The sequence below is a fragment of the Rhincodon typus genome, chromosome 8 (assembly GCF_021869965.1).
Source record: "Rhincodon typus isolate 14 chromosome 8, sRhiTyp1.1, whole genome shotgun sequence".
Classification (NCBI taxonomy): Eukaryota; Metazoa; Chordata; class Chondrichthyes; order Orectolobiformes; family Rhincodontidae; genus Rhincodon; species Rhincodon typus.
In genome coordinates this window covers 37,023,604-37,042,274 of record NC_063339.1, presented here as the reverse complement: position 1 = coordinate 37,042,274, position 18,671 = coordinate 37,023,604, and the positions used below count along the sequence as shown (strand labels likewise).

General features: G+C 37.4%; 1 protein-coding gene across 3 annotated transcripts; it reads left to right on the top strand.

The window, feature by feature from the left end:
* Window positions 1-510: 510 nt before the first annotated feature.
* Window positions 511-14,042, top strand: zfyve21 (zinc finger, FYVE domain containing 21). 3 transcript variants are annotated; one of them, XR_007262604.1, is made up of 7 exons: window positions 511-749; window positions 1,623-1,791; window positions 2,814-2,889; window positions 6,511-6,602; window positions 7,127-7,180; window positions 7,741-7,929; window positions 8,503-8,614. XR_007262604.1 is itself a non-coding variant. In XM_020520049.2 (7 exons), exons 1-7 carry the CDS (start codon window positions 711-713, stop codon window positions 12,782-12,784), a joined length of 609 nt encoding a protein of 202 aa, XP_020375638.1. In that variant the 5' UTR covers window positions 533-710; the 3' UTR covers window positions 12,785-14,042. The 3 variants fall into 3 exon arrangements, 2 of the variants coding, with proteins under 2 accessions (XP_020375638.1, XP_020375639.1); XM_020520049.2 differs by lacking the exon at window positions 7,741-7,929 and adding an exon at window positions 12,749-14,042 and having other exon boundaries at window positions 533-749; window positions 8,503-8,645; XM_020520050.2 differs by lacking the exons at window positions 7,127-7,180; window positions 7,741-7,929 and adding an exon at window positions 12,749-14,042 and having other exon boundaries at window positions 546-749; window positions 8,503-8,645.
* The last annotated feature ends 4,629 nt before the right edge of the window (window positions 14,043-18,671 follow it).

Genomic DNA, 18,671 nt, shown 5'->3' with positions numbered 1-18,671 from the left:
TAGCATGTCCAAACAGTCTGATTTTAAAATAGTAACTAAAATAGATAAACAGGTGGGGATTAAAAGATTGGCAGTATTCAAAGGAGGGAAAATAACTGATCTGGTTGGGATGGACAAAAAGCCGTAGGATAAATCTTTCATTTGACTGCAATTTCTAGCCTGAGTAGTAATTGCCTCAATCTTTCCTTTTCTCTGCCTGATTTGGCATTGAATTTGCCATTGCCGTCAGTCCTTCTATTTAATTCTGAATTCATTCATTTCTGGATAAGAAAATTAAGTGGTCAAATTGTTCACCAAGATCTGTCATTACTGTATTGTTATCATCTTACACTTGCAGCACAAATTTTTATAACCAAAATATGCACACCCAAGACTACCGAGGTATGTCATAAGACAACCCATTTCAACCAAATGTTGGCAATTATATTCTTTGGAGCAGATTGTTTGTTTGTTTGTTTGTTTGTTTGTTTGTTTTTGTTCTTTTTAAAATCCTGTCCTGTGCCTCACTGAGAAATACAACAGGAAATTTGGTAGTATATCAATAAAAATGACTCCTTGTTGAAGGCATTTGCTCATGAATTAACCACGTGCTTTATGATGTAAACACAATTTAGTGAAGCTCCATTCAAGAACACAGAATCTAGTTAAGTTCTGACATTACGATTCTTTCTCATATCTTGTATCATTTCTTTTCCTAGTGTCCCAGGTGTATGCATTGTGAAGCAAAATTTGACTTTCTTACCAGAAAAGTAAGATGTTCTACATCTATTTATTATTTATTTGATTTATCAAATGTTAAACATTTACATTAAAGGTTCAAATTAAAACTTTTTTGATTCTAAAGGAAAAGTAAGATGCCTCCGAGGAATGTAGTAAGTTGAAATAATTCTGGTATCTTTCGCTAAAAGAATTGGGTAAAGTGCTAACAGATCTTAGATTCACAGTGAGAGCTGCTCATCTTTGCAATGTCTGAGGAGGTGTCTCAAGTCTTGTGTGTCTGTCAGTCACTAGTGTGAAACTTCTGTTAAAATTACTTTGTCAACACTGATTTACAATTAATGTAAAAAAGAAGCAATTATAGCAGCTAGAGAGAATATTAAGATAAAGATTGTTATGATTGGATTTTTCTAGACTACCCAGTGGTAGCTGATGTCCTGTTGGTAATAAGATATTGTCAGCTTATCTGACTCTCACACCTGTGTGATGGAATCACTTAATGGAAGCAAAAATGAATTATAAGAAAATATGCATTTTTAAATTAAGCTTTAATACTTCATAATCTTATTTAAATAAGATTCACAATCTCTTGCTGCATTTAAATACTTTTTTTTATTAAAGGAGTTAAAAGACCACATAGTCTCACAGTATAATAAACTACAAAGTAATTGCTTGTTTTTCACAGAGCAGTTCAAACAATACAACTGTTACTTCCCCATCCCTTTAAATGAGGCATAGTAATTCTTGAAGTTTACATGAAATACAGTTTTAAACTGGTATATCCCTGTTCAGTAAATAAACTGTTTTTGAATGCATCTCTGATTTTTCAGTATTTGTGATTTCTGTTTAAATCATTTGCTTGTATTTGACTTTCTTTCTCCTCCTCATTATTCTGAAATTGGAAGCATCACTGCAGGAGATGTGGAAAATGCTTCTGCGACAAATGTTGCAGTAAAAAAGTACCTCTTCCACGAATGTACTTCATAGATCCAGTTCGACATTGTGCTGAATGTGCTCTGATTTCCCAGAAGGAATATGAGTTTTTTGACAAACAGATCAAGGTGCTGATAAATGGTAAGACCTGTATTGCTTGTTATTTTCATTAATTGTTATCTCCAAACACTTTAAACAGGTTTACTTTTATGACTTATATTGACATTAAAATGTTTTAACACTTTTTACATAAATATATCATGAAATTATTTTGTGTATAACTCTTCTTTTAAATTCTGTTGTAATGTGATTTAAGTATAGAAATGTATTGGCTTGTAATGTTGCTCTTTTAAACACATAGTTAAAATAACTTGGTGAAAGTGCATCAGTAGGTCTTCTAATGTTTCTGGCAGTCATGTGCTGGGTTCAGACATAGTGGCTGCATGTGCCAGTACCTGCTATTAATGTGTGATAGTAGTTAACTGCAGTCATTTAGAGCTTTGCTTGATTTCCACATTTTTGGCAAAGATATTCTCGATGGGGATATCTAATGATCACTTTATCCTCCAATCTGGAGCTTTAAGATCATTTGACCGCCGCTAGAAGAGGGTGGGTGGGAGCTGAAATTGGCATCCTAAGTAAATAAATTACTAAGGGTCAATTGAACCTGTTAAAAGCTGAAGCACTGAGACTCCGCACTTAATTTGCATTGCTAGAGGGGCCATAAAGCAGTGATTGTTAGATTTGAATGGATAATTTTAATACTTTCTGGTGAGTTTAGCATAAAGTACCACAAGTATGAGCCATTCCATGTAGTTAAATCCTGTGTCACTTGTATACTGGCAAAATACTAGTACAGCACTGCTTTTGAAGGATTGAGACATCTCGAACCACAGCTTCCTCATTTTCGTGTTTAACCACACATGCAATTGCCTGAAATGCAGTTCATCTTCCTCTTTAACGGTTATCCCTACTGTTATTTTGTTGAAAAACCTGAGCAGAAGTATGTTTAATGTTGGATAGTTTCATGCACCAATTTGGTATTTTCATTTAGTGCATTTTTTCCCTTTTAACTTGCTCATTTTCACCCAAACATTTCACCTTTCTCTCCCAAGTAATGTTGTATCTTGCTTCCATTTTCTCACTTTAATTTTGCTGTCAAGGAGCTACATTCCTTGTAACTTTGGGGTCCTTGGAGAAAGGTGAAACAATGGATTGTCGACTGTCAAACAACCACAGGTAGCTTTTCGAATGCTTTGGTTTTCAAATAGATTGTGTGAATATGGTTTACACAGTACATGTACTTTTTATGAACAATCTATTTTTAATGGTTCAGGAAACAATACATAAGCAAGTGTGGAAAACTATATAGTAATGAATTTGTAATGCAGTAAGGGCATAAAATATTCCAGAAAGCTTCACAGGAATGTTATGAAACAAAATACAACACTGATCCACATAAGCAGACGTTAAGTCAGATACCTGAAAGCTTGAGCATGTTAAGAGGAAAGAAGGAAATAAATTGAATTTTAAGAGTGAATTCTAGGACTTCAGAATCAGACCATTCGCAGGCACAGTCACGGACAATGGACTAATGAAAACTATTGACTCTCAATTAGCCAGAATCTGAGAAGTACAGCTATGTCGACAATTACTTGACTGGAGGGGGTTAAAGGTACTTTACAAGCTGTTGTACTGAATTCTCCCTAATGGTGAGATGAGCGAAATTGAGATACAAAAGTTGTTCTTCACTAGATTAGCATTGACTCTGCTCCCTATTTTATAGCAATTTCCAACTTAATCCAGAAAGTTGCAGGTGGTGAAGAGAAACAGTTCCTGCAGGATTCCACTAGGAACCCACCCATGGAGACTTTTCTTGCCATTTTTGTAACCACCTCTGTCTGCAGTAGTGCAACCAGTTACTTATCTACCAATCTTATGCATGTAATTGTAATTCATGACCTGCAATGCCTATCTAAAAGAACCACCATAAGAAAAGAAAATGTGTTTACTCCCTCAGAGTGATCATGGCTGCAGCAATGTGTTTCCTTAAACTGAATCTCTCCTTTCTTTCTTTTTTTTTCCTTTCCAACATCTGGGTTGGGAGCCACAGACAGTCAGTATATGTACTCATGGAGGCTGAATTAGGTACTGCAAACAACGGATAACAAGATTTAGAACATTTCCTACATAGGTGCAAAATCACGAGAACTGGCTGATCCAAATGTGAATGTCTTCCTTTTCTTGGGCAAGCTGAGAATGCTATTAAGTATATCATGGTTGTCTGCAAGCAAATGAGAATAATTTTTTTTTGCAACATTTCCTATGTATTATGTGTTCTAATACTGAATAATAAACACTTTTAAATAAAATATAATTTGAATCTATTCACCATTTTCTTTATTATAGTAGATGTTTACTTTGAACTGTTCAAGTTTTTAAAAAAAAAAAGAAATGATTATGACTGGTGTTTTGCTGGGGATTTTTTTGGCAAGCACTTGCCATCATTAGTGTCAGATAATTGATGAACCGTGTTTATACGTACACAATAGTTGCATCCAGACTTTATGGAAAAAAAAAGTAGAATTTCCTTGTTCTGAAATATTAAACAGATTCAGTTTTGTCCTCTTCCTATTGTTTTGAAGAACCCTAACCATGAACTACATAGAAACTAGAAACAGGGGTAGGCAATTTGATCCTTCAAGCTTTCTCCGCCATTCAGTATAACCACTGCTGAATGTCTATCTCAACATCACATTCCTGCTTTCTCTTGCCCCTTAATGCCTTTAATATCTTATCAAAAATCAATCTCTTTCTTGTTTTTTTTTTGGTTGTAAAGTAGAAGTTTGCCCCCACGCCATAACTAAAGCTAAAACACCCAGAGAGGCTCACCTTGCCCTATAATCTGTTAAAAGAAGTGTGAAAAGTGGTATAACATGTCTCCCTCCCCAAAACAGTTATAAAGGAGTGGTTAAATGAAATAAACTCCTGACACTCACTCTACAATCAACAAATAATAATTTTTAATTATCTAACTCTGACAGCGAGCAAATTAACTGAACAATTAACGAACAGAACAATTCGTCTCTAACTACTAACTATTCCCAAATAAAACAAGATTTTAATGGAATGCTGTTCCAATAAATACAAATCCCACTTGTATAAAACCAAAATAAAAAAAATTAGAACATAGTCTTTCGAAATTACAGCTAGGTTATGTTTTCCAGAATGTTTTGTCTTCTCTGCTGATCTTCTGTCAGGAACACCTCCATTGAATTCTTTTGTCAGGAATATTAACTAAGAGTGCTGTGGTACCTTTATTTAGATGATGCTTCTCTAAGAGCTGAGAGAACTGATCTCCTAAGCAGATGGCAGTTTGCTTTCTGCCAATTTTGCAACTGTCCCTGTCTTTTATACCCTTGATGACATATCAAGTTTCATACAATATGATTGGTCCTATGTTGTCAAAACCATCAGGTTTAAATTTTATCGAGTTTTAGTATCAAAGTGCCTGGTTTAAATTAATTGGCTAAAATCAAACTTGTCTTGACAACAAAACAAAACTGCGGCTTAGCTGCTAACTGTATTACCTTTGCAAATGTTACAGTTCAGATGCTCTGTGCACCTGCAAACCAATAAGCTGCCCATGGACGTTTTTTTCTCTCCAAGCCTAGAAAAAGCACATAATCTTTTAAGGGGACCACACACTGCCTTCTCCCTCCCCATCATTTTACAAACATCAATATTTTAAAAATTCCAAATTCTAATGTCCTGCTTTCCAATTCAGAAGTACCCTATCCACCTTCGCAACATTTGAGTGTATTCATGATTGTAAATTCCACAAGCTGACTTCCCTCAGTTAAGAAATGTTTCTTCATCTCAGTCCTAAGTGGCCTGAAAGTGAGAGCCCTGGTTCTAGACTCGCCAACTAGGGCAGACATTCTCCCTGCATATAGTCTGTTTAGCTGGTTAGAATTTCATATGTTTAATCAAAGTCCCTTTGATTTTTCTAAACTCTAATGAATACAGTTTGATCAAACTACTCTCCTCGTACAAGAGTCCTACCATCCCCAGTATTAGTCCAGTGAACTTTTGCTGCACTTCCTCTATGATAAATATATCCTCTCTTTGGTAGGGAGCCCAAACCTGCATAGAGGGCCCCAGGTGCAGGTTTTCCAAGGCCCTGTAGATAGTTTCTTATCAACCTGTTTGATGATGTTGTAGGAACACCTCTACAGCAGGTGCAACTTGATCCTGGCTCTGAGATAAGGACACTCGCTATACCCTTGGCTTACTACTGGTTTCCCATCCAACTTGTAACCAAGTCTGAGTCTGCTTAGTTTTTGACATCAGGTGTTTTCATGCTAGTATGGCAAAACTAAGGCTTTGTATAAATGCAGCAGTTGACACAGTTCTGACAATGAGGACATTGCCAGAATTAATCCCTGATCTGTTCTGAATCAACTGATAGCAGCTGTATTTTGAGAAGAATCAGTATTGTTTGTAAGATGGAAAGTGTGAAATTGCTTTGGATTTTTGCTCCTGCAGGAAAATAACATGTAAATAAAATGATGTGGCATCGTTGAGTGGGTACTGCATTGGAATCAGTCGAGATATTTCACATTGTAGAATATCTAATCTGACAGTAAATAGCTTTATCTCTGAAATACAGACATTTTGATGAATTGTTAAGAATTGGTACCAGTAAGAGTCAGTGGTTATGAAAAATGGTCAAGAGCCTTTAGTTAAAATATTTAATTAAGAGAAATCAACAAAATAAAAAAGAGAAAAATATAGGACTAGTGTGTTTTAAAACATTTACTCTGAGGCCTGAAATAATAACTTCTAATTTTTTGCTAGGTACCTGTATCTGGATGGAGAAAATCATGTTGAAATTGAGGTTCCACGAATTATAAGAGTTCAAGTGCTAACTGAAGGTTTTACTCCTGGAGGTAAATTTATGAAGTAGATGTAGGTTGGACAAGTAATTGATTTCAGCAGTAACCTATACTTTATTTATAATAAAATTTAATCTGCAGAAATGCTGTTTTTTAAATTGTCGGGCACAGATAATTAGTACCTGGGTGGACCTTGTATAGTAATAGTAAATGGTAGAGTATCATCTTCAGAAGGAGTTTGCCATGGTTTGAAGTCCCACCATCAACTAGATAAGTTAGTTTTGTCTTGTTAGGACAATGCCTCGTAGGAAGAAAAGTTGCTACGTTGTCAATTACTGAGGTGTGGAGTAATGTTAGAAATCCATGCACTGGAGTAACCATTCCCAACTAAAGCATGCATCTGAGACTGGATTTTTGTTTTCAATTGAATTTGGTTAGCTGCTTTTATAACATTATTGTAATGTAGTTAGTAGTGTTTGTATATTGAATTGGAAGGTGGAGCTCATATTTTCCTGATAGAATGGCCTGAAACTAATCCTTCTTTTCAATGCCTGCTGCTGCCTATCGTCTTGGTACAGAGAAAGATATTCACACTTACACCAGCCTACTGGAGAATCCGTACATTACAGAAGGTTAGAAGTATGATTGTCATCTTTGCCAATAGCTCATCATGTGCCCATCTCCCTATATATGGCCTTTAGGAGCTTGGCTTGTCATTTACTATATACTTAATGCCTTGCTATTTTATTTCTGTGAGCAGTGTCGCATGAAAGTTGAGTTGTTCTTGCTGACTTCGCATTGTAAATTACAAGGCAAACTCCTCAAAATCCTTAATGTTTTTTTCCTTTCTTTGTTTGCTTTAGTTTGCATATATATTTACTAACAATCAGAAATTGCACTTTTTCTGCTTCCAAATATACCGTGTTAACACCTGTGCTTTGACTCAGTATGTTATAATCTAGTCCATCATCCTTTTTGTATATCGTGTTCCGAAAGACTGACAGTTTTGCAGTTACTTTAGGCTATTTTGAAAATTTTTTAAAAGTTGAACCAGTCATGTTGCGGATAATTGGAAAGCAACCACAAATATTTTTAGGATACTACAGTTTTTGTGTGGTTAGATGTCGTTCAAGGATGTACATTCATCATGGTCCATTGAGTTGCTGATTTTTTTCACCTCTGCCTTGTGCAGAGTTGGCCACTTTCAGCAAAGGTTCTTTTCATAAACTGGTCGAGGTGGAGTCTGGGGCACCCAGGTTTCCATTGGTGATTGATTGATTGCTATCCAGCGCCAATTGAACAGAGTTGATGCTGAGTGAAGAAAAAAGTCGAAGCAATTCTGATGACCTCTAGTTAAAAGTCCTATGAACTTCATTGAGATGTGAGTGTGTACTTGGAAGAGGTATTAAAAGTTTGCCCACTGTTTTTACATGTGTGTATCCTTTATCTGAGAAAAATAGTTAAATATTAGTGAAAATAGTTTGTTTTAAAAAATGTTATCAAGCTGACACGTGCTCTGCTTTTGCAGTTATGTTTCTTTTGGTGCTGCTTGTCTATCCAGTGAATTCAGTTGTACATTCAGTCATTCAGATACAAGGTTCCTCCTTGTTAAGCTGAATGAATCATTTGTGTCACACAACATCTATTCAATACTTCAACCATATTTTATACCAAATTATGTCTTAAATCCTTGTAATGCCAACCGTTATTTTGTAAACACAGCTACATACCAAACACACTGAATCACAGGAAGCAGTTCTGCTGGATTTCTGTTGAGATTGTTATTTCTATATTTTGCATTATGTCATTGGAAAAAAGAACAGTAAAACTAATGTTCATGGAAGTAGATGTTGTATTTTCTTGGGAAATGTTGGGTGGAATGATGCAAAGAAGTAATTTAATAGCTGCTTTTAACAGAATTTTAATAGATATGATTTCATCTGTACAATTTCAGGAGGTAATACACATGCCACAGGGATGCTTGTCCAGTACAAAACCTTAGGTTCCCAGGAACCAAAACAACTGAAGTTGAGTGCATCTGATGATTTCAATAGTAACAAGAAAGTGTCAGTTGGCTGGTTGGCTGCTATGCATAAGGTAATGTCTAACAGATCTAGTAGAATATTTTGTCAAAGTATTTAAAACAAAAACTGGTGGAGTCTTTCAATCTAGAATTCTAATGTTCTTAATTTTAAGTATAGCATTTTTGAATCTAAAATTGGTTCAGGAATTGAGGGATAAAAGTCCTGAAACAAGATTGTGCACAGGACACTTGGTTGTCCTCCAATTGATCAGTTAGTTGTATGTTTAGGAAGAGGTTTACTCGATCCTGACAATCAAACACTAATAATCAAATGCGTTGAATTCAGGTTGCTACATGTAGGTTATGGTTGCAGTTTTTCAAAGTTCACACCTAAAGTTGATTTAAAGAGTAGAGAGGTCAAGATGGTATCTGATTTCCATGGAAAGAAAATGGATTGAGTCCTAATAAAACATAAGAAGTAGAAGGTGGCCATTTGGTTCTTCACATCTCTTTCACCATCCAATATGATTATGGGATCATGGCTGATTGACTTGTGGCCTTGAGTCCAGTTTTTTTTTTTCATGTTGATTCTGGAGTGAATAATTGTAAGAATCCCTCAGATAACTCCCCTGAAATTCTTTGAAATATATTTTGGAATGTTTTGCATGCACCCAAGGAGGCGGATATGATCTCTGTTTCTGAAAGATGATTTCATCGAGAATGCGTTTCCCCTTCAGTAGTGCACCTAAGTATCAGCCTTACTTTTTGGATTCAAGCCCTGGAGTGAGAGTTGAACTGGAAGCTATGTGATTCTCAAAAATGCAACCACGTTTGGATACAGCTGACATTCAGATGGTTGAAAATGTGTATAAAGGCAATTCAACAATGTTTTTGTATTCCGAATAAGAGATCAGTTGTGGGCATGGGGGTAAAGAGATTTGTGTTTATTGTGAGCTGTTGTCAAATAAGCTGATTAGAGGTAACTGCTGCTATTTAAAAACAAAAAAAAGGTTTATGTATTGTTCTGAGACATTTAATTGAGACAGTCAATAAAGTTTGTCTTATCTAATAGACTGTTGAAGGAATTTGAGTATGGACACTTTAATTTTCCAGTCTTATCACTAGAGTGTAGGAATAGCTCTTGGTGGAGCACAGTTCTGTGATTGAGCAGGTGCCTGGAAATGATTGCAAGTATTTGCAACTCTCAGGTTGGCCTGAGATATGTCGATCTGTTTTATTTTTTAAAATGTTGCTTTAAAATACTCCTCCCATTAATATAGTAAACTGGATTAAAATTGATCTTTTGTGTATCGACATACAAACGTCAAGAGGCCAACTTGGTCTAAGAATATTTGATAAGGTTTCAGTATTAAATGATGGCCACTTGTGGATTTTTGTGTAGAAAAAAGCCTTTCATTTATAATGCCTTTCATATCCTCTGGACATCCCAAAGTACTTTGCAACACTTTAAGGTACTTTGTTTGCTGTAATGTGGGATCATGACTGCTAATGTACAGTCATCTGTTCCATTTAATATTGGTTGAAGTCTAAACATTGGCCAGGACACTGGGGAGAACTTCCTGCTCAAATTGTTCCATGGATCTTTTTATATCCATCTGAGACCAAAGACAGGGCCTCCATGTAAATTCTCATCTGGAAAACAACACTTAAACTGAAATATTGTTCCATTAATACACTGAAGTGTTTCCTTGATTTTGTGTCAGATCTCTGGAGCAAAACTTTACCCAAAATCCATGTAAATAACAGTTCCTTTGTTTTAGCAACTTCTGTTATACTACGTAACCAGTTATTTTCCCATGGCATTAATAAATTCTTATATTCACTAGAGGATGACCACTTGTTTTAAATGGAGTCTGGTAACAGTTGCCAACTATGTAATTTACATATCAAGTTCCCTGGTGGTAAGTTAACAGTATGTGTCAGTGACTGGATCTTTCCTGTTTAAGTTGAGGAAGCAGGATGATAGAATGAATTTTGCCAAGTGCTTCAACAGGTTAGCTATACTCTGGGTAAGAACTAAGTGTCTGGAGTTTTGGTTGATTTTGCACCTCAGTTTCAAGTGGAATCTAGCATTTGGTCATTCTGCTAGTAGCTGACCTATTCCATTCAAGTGTGAGCTATGGCTCAGCACACTCCCCTCCGAGTTAAATTGTCATTGGTTGAAGCCCACGGATAGTCCACCTAACCTACACATCTGTGGGCAATTTAGCATCCTTGAACTGGGAGGAAACTGGAGCACCCAGAGGAAACCAACCTGGGCACAGGAGAATGTGCAAACTCCACACAGACATTCGCCTGAGGGTGGAATTGAACCTGGGATCTGGATGCTGTGAGGCAGGAATGCTAACCACTGTGCCATCCAAATTGGAAGATGGGGTGTGGGAGAAGAGATGATGCACTTCAACCCCTCTGGCGCCCACCTTGCTGTAAAAGCTAAGAGCGCACCTCCTTATTTTAAAATATTTTCTAAACAACCAGGTCAGAGATGTTATGACACACCACCATAACATGTGGAACTTGAACCTGGATGTGCTGACTTAGAGGTAAGGACACTATCATGGTGCCACAGGAGCCCCTTTTAAGAAAATGGGCATCACTTGCTCTGTCAACTGCGGAGCTGTTCTGTTTGATTCTTGAAGGGATGTGCATTTCTAATACCAATGTTGCATTGTCAAAGGTGCTACCTTTCAGATGGGATGTTAAACCAAGCCCCAAACTGTACATTGAGGGTGTAAAAGGTCGCATTGGCATTATTCTTAAAGTGTAAGGGAATTATTCTGGGTATCCAAGCCACAATTTATCCCTCCAACACTACCATTGTTAAAACAGATTTTCTGCTCATTATGTTGTTGTTTGCTGTTGTCATGTTTGCAAATAGGCTTCTGTGTTTCCTAAAGTAATCCATTAGCTGTAAAATACTTTGGAATATCCTGAGGTCATGAAAGGTGCTAGAGAAATGTAGGTGTTTTTTTTACCTATCCTTTATTCACTTGTCATTTGGATATAAGTGGCATTATAAAGAATAAGTTTTCTCTTCAATCTCAGAGGGATATTCCTCCTATTGAACCGAACTGAATCAACCACTGACTGGATTTGCACCAATTTGTACTTCAGTTGTGGACACTTGTGTTGTCAGTCACTGACTCACTTCACATGGAGTCTTTACTGCAATCAGAATGGACAAACTTGTTTCAACAATCCTGGCTACATTTGGACAATATTGCCCAAGAAAGAAATAATGAACAAATCCTGTACACTCCTACATGTAGCAAAAAATACTTTCTAGATGGTATGAAGTTAAATACAGTGCATGCCCAAAGAGACATGGGGGTTCTGGTGCATCATTTTTAAAATGGCTCAAACAGTTGCAGAAAATAATCAGGAAAACTAATGGAATGCGAGCTTTTATATCTCGACGGCTCGAGTACAAGGATGCAGCAGTTATGCTGCATTTATACAAAACTCTGATTAGACCCTACCTGGAATACTGAGCAAATCTCAGCACCACACCTTAGGAAGGATATATTGCCCATGAAGGTAGTACAATATAGGTTTACAAGAATGATACCTGGACCTCAGGGGTCAAGCTATGAAGATAGATTATGCAAATTAGGCCTGTTTTCTCTCGCATTTTATGGGGTGATCTGGTGGAAGTCTTCAAGATATTAATCAGGAAAGACAGGGTACATAAAAGTAAACTAGTTCCACTGCTTAAGGATTCTATAACTAGGGGACATAGTCTGAGAATTAGAGCCAGACTGCTCAGGAAAAATGTTAGGAATTAATTCCACGTACAGGGTATTAGATAGTTGGAACTTTTTCTTCCAAAAATGGTGGTTGATGCAGCATCAGTTTTAAATCTAAAATAAATTCTTGTTAATCAAAGATATTAAGAAACAAAGGCAGATAGATGGAGTTAGGCTGTAGATCAGCCATGATCTTATTGAATACTGGAACAGGGTTGAGGGGCTGAATGGCCTACTATGTTCCTAAAACTGACAACTTGGCCTTTGAATTGGTTGTTTTCCTACAAACTGCAGTAAAACAGACATTTGTATGAGTGAAAACTAATGATGCTGTTTTTGTTCCATCACCCACCCCCAAAATACATACACGCACACCCCCACCCCACCCCCATCTGAACCCAAATCCTTAGGCTGCCAAGCTCCTGTATGAATCAAGAGACCAATAACCATGGAAAATATCAAGATTTAATGTCACACTGAAGACAAATGGGAAGAAACAGCATTTTAACCAGTTTTACCCAAGTTTTTTTTTTTGCTCACTGCTTTGATGTACAGTGAGGTTTTCTTAATACTTTTTTGTATTAATGTAATTTTCTGAAAACACTTAGAATGCAACAAATGATTCAGATTTTTTGGTGCATTGAAGTATTCTCGAAGTACGGTGCAATATGTAGAATTTACAATGTCTTAAATGTAACTTTCACAGGTAAATTGAACTTTGCTAAGTATTTTTGTTAAATCTATTTTTATCTCTAACTGAAAGCTGCGGTGTAAACTGCTAAAATAAAACACCTTTTTGTTACAGAATGCAGTTCTGATGTAGATTGCTTTATTTTATTACATTATCAAAAGTATATAAATTTATAAAATTGGATTAAGGAAAGTGGAAAATAACTACAATTTGCATTTAGCTTCAGAAAAGCTTAGACTGCAGCTTTGTACTCAGCAGGTGATTTTTGCCTTTAGTGATTGAGGGAAAAGACAATGTTTACATTTTAATTTTTTGGCAGGAAATGCTAAAATCAGTATAAAATTACTTTGTTCAGAAATGCAGTGTTGCTTGCCTTTTCCCTCCAAAAAAATGAAATTTCATTTTGGTATACCAAAGGATTTGTACATATTTAATAATTTGCATAACTGTGTCTGTTCTTGTGCTCATACTGCAACTGTGTGATAATAAGTAGGTAACAATTTCAAATAGTCTTATTTGATAATCAGTGATTTATATTTGGATGTAGTATGAAAATATCCATGGTGGCTATTCGGAAATCAAACAAAATTATTATGACTTGATTAAAAATAAAAACTTTATGCAAAGTAGCCTAAACCCTTAATTTTGACTGAATCACCAATAAATGTAGAGGAGATGGCTAGTAATATGGTAGATAGCTGAGGAATAACAAATTTGGAAAAACTGATACTGATGCACAAACCAATTTCACAGTGACCTTTTCTGTTCGTGTGAAGTAATTCTGAAAATATTAGCAACACAGTTTGATTTGAGAAAGGGAGTGCTCTGTGCTTTGTAGTTTAGTTTCCTGGACCAAATGGGTGTGAAACGGCTGGTTGTGTGGAGACTTGATCTTAATTGAATGCCTGCACTATCAGTTCATTTTTCATGTTTTATGGCCATCTTGGATTAATGTAATTATTTGAACAGCTTCTGTGTAACATTTATCCTTACTCAATAAAACATAAACAAAAGCCTGTGCAGGTGCTTGTGATGTTTTAGTTGGCTTCAGTTTTTTTTTCTAAATGTGTCAAAATCAATTTTATTTGGAACCCTGAAGGCTTGATAGCAACGGGAGAGGTAGACTGATGTCGTTGCTAGAATTAATGTTCTTCTGTCCCTTCTTAAGTTGTCTGATCTGGAGAGATAGCAAAGGATTGCTGAATCTGTGTCACATTTCAATCCTTTTCCTTTCTTGGGTCTGAAGCAAGAGATTTTTATTTACTCCTTTCCTTTTACTCAGGTTCCCTTACTGAGGTAGGCTTAAGTGTGTTACTCAAACCCTGACTTATACCTCTTGCTCAGCAAAATTCTTCAAAACAAAATCAAAAATGGGGTTCATTGAATACTTTTGTAAAGTGCAAAGGGAAGTATTTTACAACTCCATGCTAACACACAGACACATTAAGGAAGAGTGAGATAGATAGATAATAGGTTTTGGAAATTCCAATGGGGTCAATAACTCAAGTGACTTACACCTCCTCAAGGGTTTCCTTGAGGAGCTAGGCCCAGTATTTTCCATTCTAGGCAAAGTTTGGACTTTATGCAGTCTGCAACTTGAAGACAAAAATGAAGGGTCTGTGGCTGTCTGCCAACAGCACCAGGAATCCTGCTTTTCTTCTAGCTAATTGAAATTGAAATTCTAAATCAGAATTTCAATTGTATTTAAGCAATTCAGCAAGCTCTGATTTTAGGCATCTTAAAATCTACATTTCAGTTGCTGCAATATAATGCAAAAATTTATTAAGCTAATATATAGCTTAAGTATAGATTACATTTCCCCCCCTCAATTTCGATTGCGAGGTGAAGAGGTAACAAAGCATTCGTGCCCATTTTAAAGTGTTTTGATGTTTGAAGGAGACAGCTTGCCTCTCAGCCTCTGGCAGCTTTAGCTGGAATGTCTGCACAATTCAGGGGATTCAGAAGCTTCTGGAAATACAACCATGCGATCAGCCCTCAGCCATTTTAGAAGTCCAGAAAGGTTGTTTCTCTAAGAAACAATTTAAGCACCAGAATACAGTTTGATTATGGGGTGGTGGAATTATCTTCACATCTTCTGACATGGATGCAGAATTAGAAAAGAAACAGCAGTCCTGACCCAAAAAGTCACCTTTCCTGCTCCTGATGCAGCCTCACCTGCTGTGTTCCTTCAGCTCCACAGTCTTAAAGCAGCTAGCATAAAGTCATTTCCTGCATTTAATTCATTCCCAGTTGCTGAGAACTTGCGTGACTCTTGGCAACTAAATTTGAATGACCTTAAAAAGGTCAAATGCTAATATTACAAGGGTCTAATGGCAAGGTTAGCAAGGCTCATCTTAAAAACTGGACGTGCGAGGACAGCCCTGACTGACGACAGCCCTGACTGACCACAGCCCAGCTATCTGACGGATGTCGACACAGCTCTCCAAAGGACTTACCTGTGATCCCTGGACTAGTTGGCCTTGACTTAAAGAACTACTTTTTTCTAATCCCAAAACTGTATGGACACAAATCCCTGGACCCTGGTCACACCAAGTGCCTGACTGACCACAGTCAACTATCCAGACTGAAATCAGACAAGTCCTTTTGAGTGTTGCTGAAACCCTTTACTGACTAGTGTTCCCTCCATGAAGAATTGATCTCCTTGAGCTTTCATACATGGTGACTTGATTGAAGCATATGCAGTGCATTTGCCACAAAAATTGTCAGAACATGTACGTACAATATCAACATAGCCCACTGCTGAGTAGCAATATACCAACCTCCTCAACTGTTCAGTGCTGACAAGGAGCCCACCTTTCTGACTGCAATAAAATGTAAGCCAGAGATAAAATGTATCCAAGAACAAAGTAAGTTCTTTAGGAAAGCAAGCTCAGAGCCATAAAACGCACCCTGTGCATCAGATTAACGTGTATCCCTGAGCATAGAGTGAATTGGCAGGAGGACTGCAATGTCAGGTGCCAGTGAACTCCAAAGTGCATTAGTGAAGTGCTGAAACATCTTCGGAGATAGTTGAGCAGATGTTTGCCAATGCTGATTTCCTATGAAGGATGGAGGTGATCACTGCTCATGGAGAGTGGAACAAGACTGTGAAGAATACGTCTTAGCGTGAAGGCCTAGAGAAGCATCTGGCAAGTTGCATCCACCAGGAACTGCTCTGACTTTCAACTCAAATTGACGCTGTCAGCTTCTCACCAATGTATGGGAGAACTGCAAGCTACATAAAAATAATAGGGATTAGCTAATAAGTTGTCATCTGTTAACAAGATTCAGAATTCACCCTTAAGGGAAAATCTAACCTTCTTTTCCCCAATGACAAGAATCAGATTTTGTAATTCTATATATTTTGCCATTGTTCACACCACTCAAGGGCTGGGAAAATTCTGCTCATTATCTCTATGATCTTAATGCTGAAATAACATTTCTTTCTAATACAATTGCAAAACAATGAACTTGCAGCTGAACCTAAATGTTGGACTAGATTTTTGACCAAAGCTGGTGCAAGTTTGATGGGAACCAAAAAATCTTGAGCCCATTGAAATTTTGAACAAATGATCTCGCAAACACTTGCTACATTCTCTGTTCAATTGGGATTGAGAGGAGCCTATAGCCTAGGTTTCTAAGAATGGAATAAAAATACAAACATTTCTAACATCTTTGTGGGAACAGTTAATATTTCATTCAAGTTGATGACTTTTCAAAGCTTATGGAAGTGTTAAAAATGTGTCAGGTTTGAAGCAAGAACAGAGGTGAGGGAAGATAACAAAAAGGAAGATCTGTAATGGAATAGATGATAGGAGAGGGGCAAAATATTGGGATAAATAAAGAAACAAAAAGGTGAATTAGAGGAATTGTAATTGAAAATAGCAGTAAACGGCTGTGCAGAAAAGGCACAGTTTGGTAAGAGGCTATGTCCTGCAATTACTGAACTCAGTGAATCCAGAAGGCTATTAAGTGCCCAGAAGGAAGAGTTGATGCCATTGCTTGAGCTTTTTTTTGCAGCCATATAAACTTATTTTAGTTTTGTGCTTATGAAATTGTGGACTGAAATGGTAAAGAACTGTTCTAAAACCAGTCTTTAAAAGGATTGCTGCATGTTTTGAAAACCATATACGTATGGCAAACATTGTGTAAACACTTATTTGATCAATAAGTAATTGAAGTGGTTGCAAACTATTTGGGACAAGAGGTTATGACTACAGATGAGGCAAGGTGGCAACAAGTTGTTGATTGGTTTATGGGCTAGTGACCAGTCATCAATGACAAAATCCTTCTGCCTATCAACAACCTTGTATTTGGCTCTCAGGTAACTGAACAACTAGAGGCTGTGAACCAAGGGGGCGGGGAGAGAAAGAAGTCTGCAGTCAAAACCTATTTTAAACTTGAAGAAAACCAGTTCATCTTTCCTACAGCAGTTATTGTAACGTGGGGTGATAAGTCAGATACATTTTAGAAGCGAACCAGCAGAAAACCAGTGGAAGTACCCAGAGAAAAACAACCGAAATCATTCTGACCAGCAAAAGAATCACAAAGATCATTCAGCAGTCTGTGAATAGGAACTACTGAACTGCCTCCCAGATTTCCTCTGCCCACAATCTATTTTGTCCCGTCTGTTTGAGAGAGAGACAGACAGAGAGAGAGAGAGAGAGAGAGAGAGAGAGTGGGAGTGCTCAAACAAAAAAAAAAAAAATCACAAAATGATGTCTGTGACCTGCTTCAGAATGTTGTTAAAAAAATACATTGCAACCTGAGCTCGGTGCCAAGGCAGCCCCCATAAGTCTCTGAGAGGGCAACCCAATTTGACAACTTTAACATGTACCACCAGGCCAGCTACCAGCTAGCTGGCAAGTACCCAGGAGTGCAAACCCTTACCGAGCCTTACTGTACGGCCAGAGTTCAGGTTCCTTCCTGCCACCTTCCCAAGGCAAACAGAAACTGTTTCGGTCCACCTCCTCCTCAGTTTTTGGTGGCAGATACCTCTCCCTAACCAATCAAGAGGTGTTGCTTAAGCTGTTCAGGGCCCATACTCCTACTTGTCTCCGATTGCCACAGCCATCCAGAATGCTATCACTATGAAGATGACTCTCAGCCAGATCTATCAGCATGAAGCCACAAACATCCACTTCTACAAGAACAACAACAAAATCAAAATGTGACCAATTCTGGAATTTAAGCACAAAAAGTTAGAGAACGTCAGTGGGTGTGGCAGCATCTGAAGAGAAAAACATGGTTAATATTTCAACTCTAGTATGACTAAATTGTCACAACCTGTCCCGGAATGACTGCTTTAAAATGGTACCCAGGGGTAAGAATGATCCCAGTGCGAGGTACCTAAGATATACTTGCCTTAGACAGGGGTGCAAAGGCAACTCACTAGGGATTCCTGGGATGAAACGGTGGTAATATGGACAGAGATCGAGTAGACCGGACATGATCTCTGAAGTTGAGGAATATGAGGTACTTATTGAAACACAAGATTCTGGGAAGTTTTAACAAGGCAGATACAGAGATGGAGATAGTAGGAACTGCCGATGCTGGAGAATCTGAGATAACAAGGTGTAGAGCTGGATGAACACAGCAGGCCAAGCAGCATCAGAGGAGCAGGAAAGCTGACGTTTCGGTTG

What these genes read in the sequence shown, in the direction of transcription:
- zfyve21 (XM_020520049.2), top strand. Translation starts at nt 711, where the DNA reads ATGCATTGTGAAGCAAAATTTGACTTTCTTACCAGAAAA. An exon ending in GAATCCGTACATTACAGAAG is followed by an intron (nt 7,181 to 8,502) that starts GTTAGAAGTATG and finishes GTACAATTTCAG; the next exon opens with GAGGTAATACACATGCCACA. An exon ending in GGTTGGCTGCTATGCATAAG is followed by an intron (nt 8,646 to 12,748) that starts GTAATGTCTAAC and finishes CCAAATCCTTAG; the next exon opens with GCTGCCAAGCTCCTGTATGA.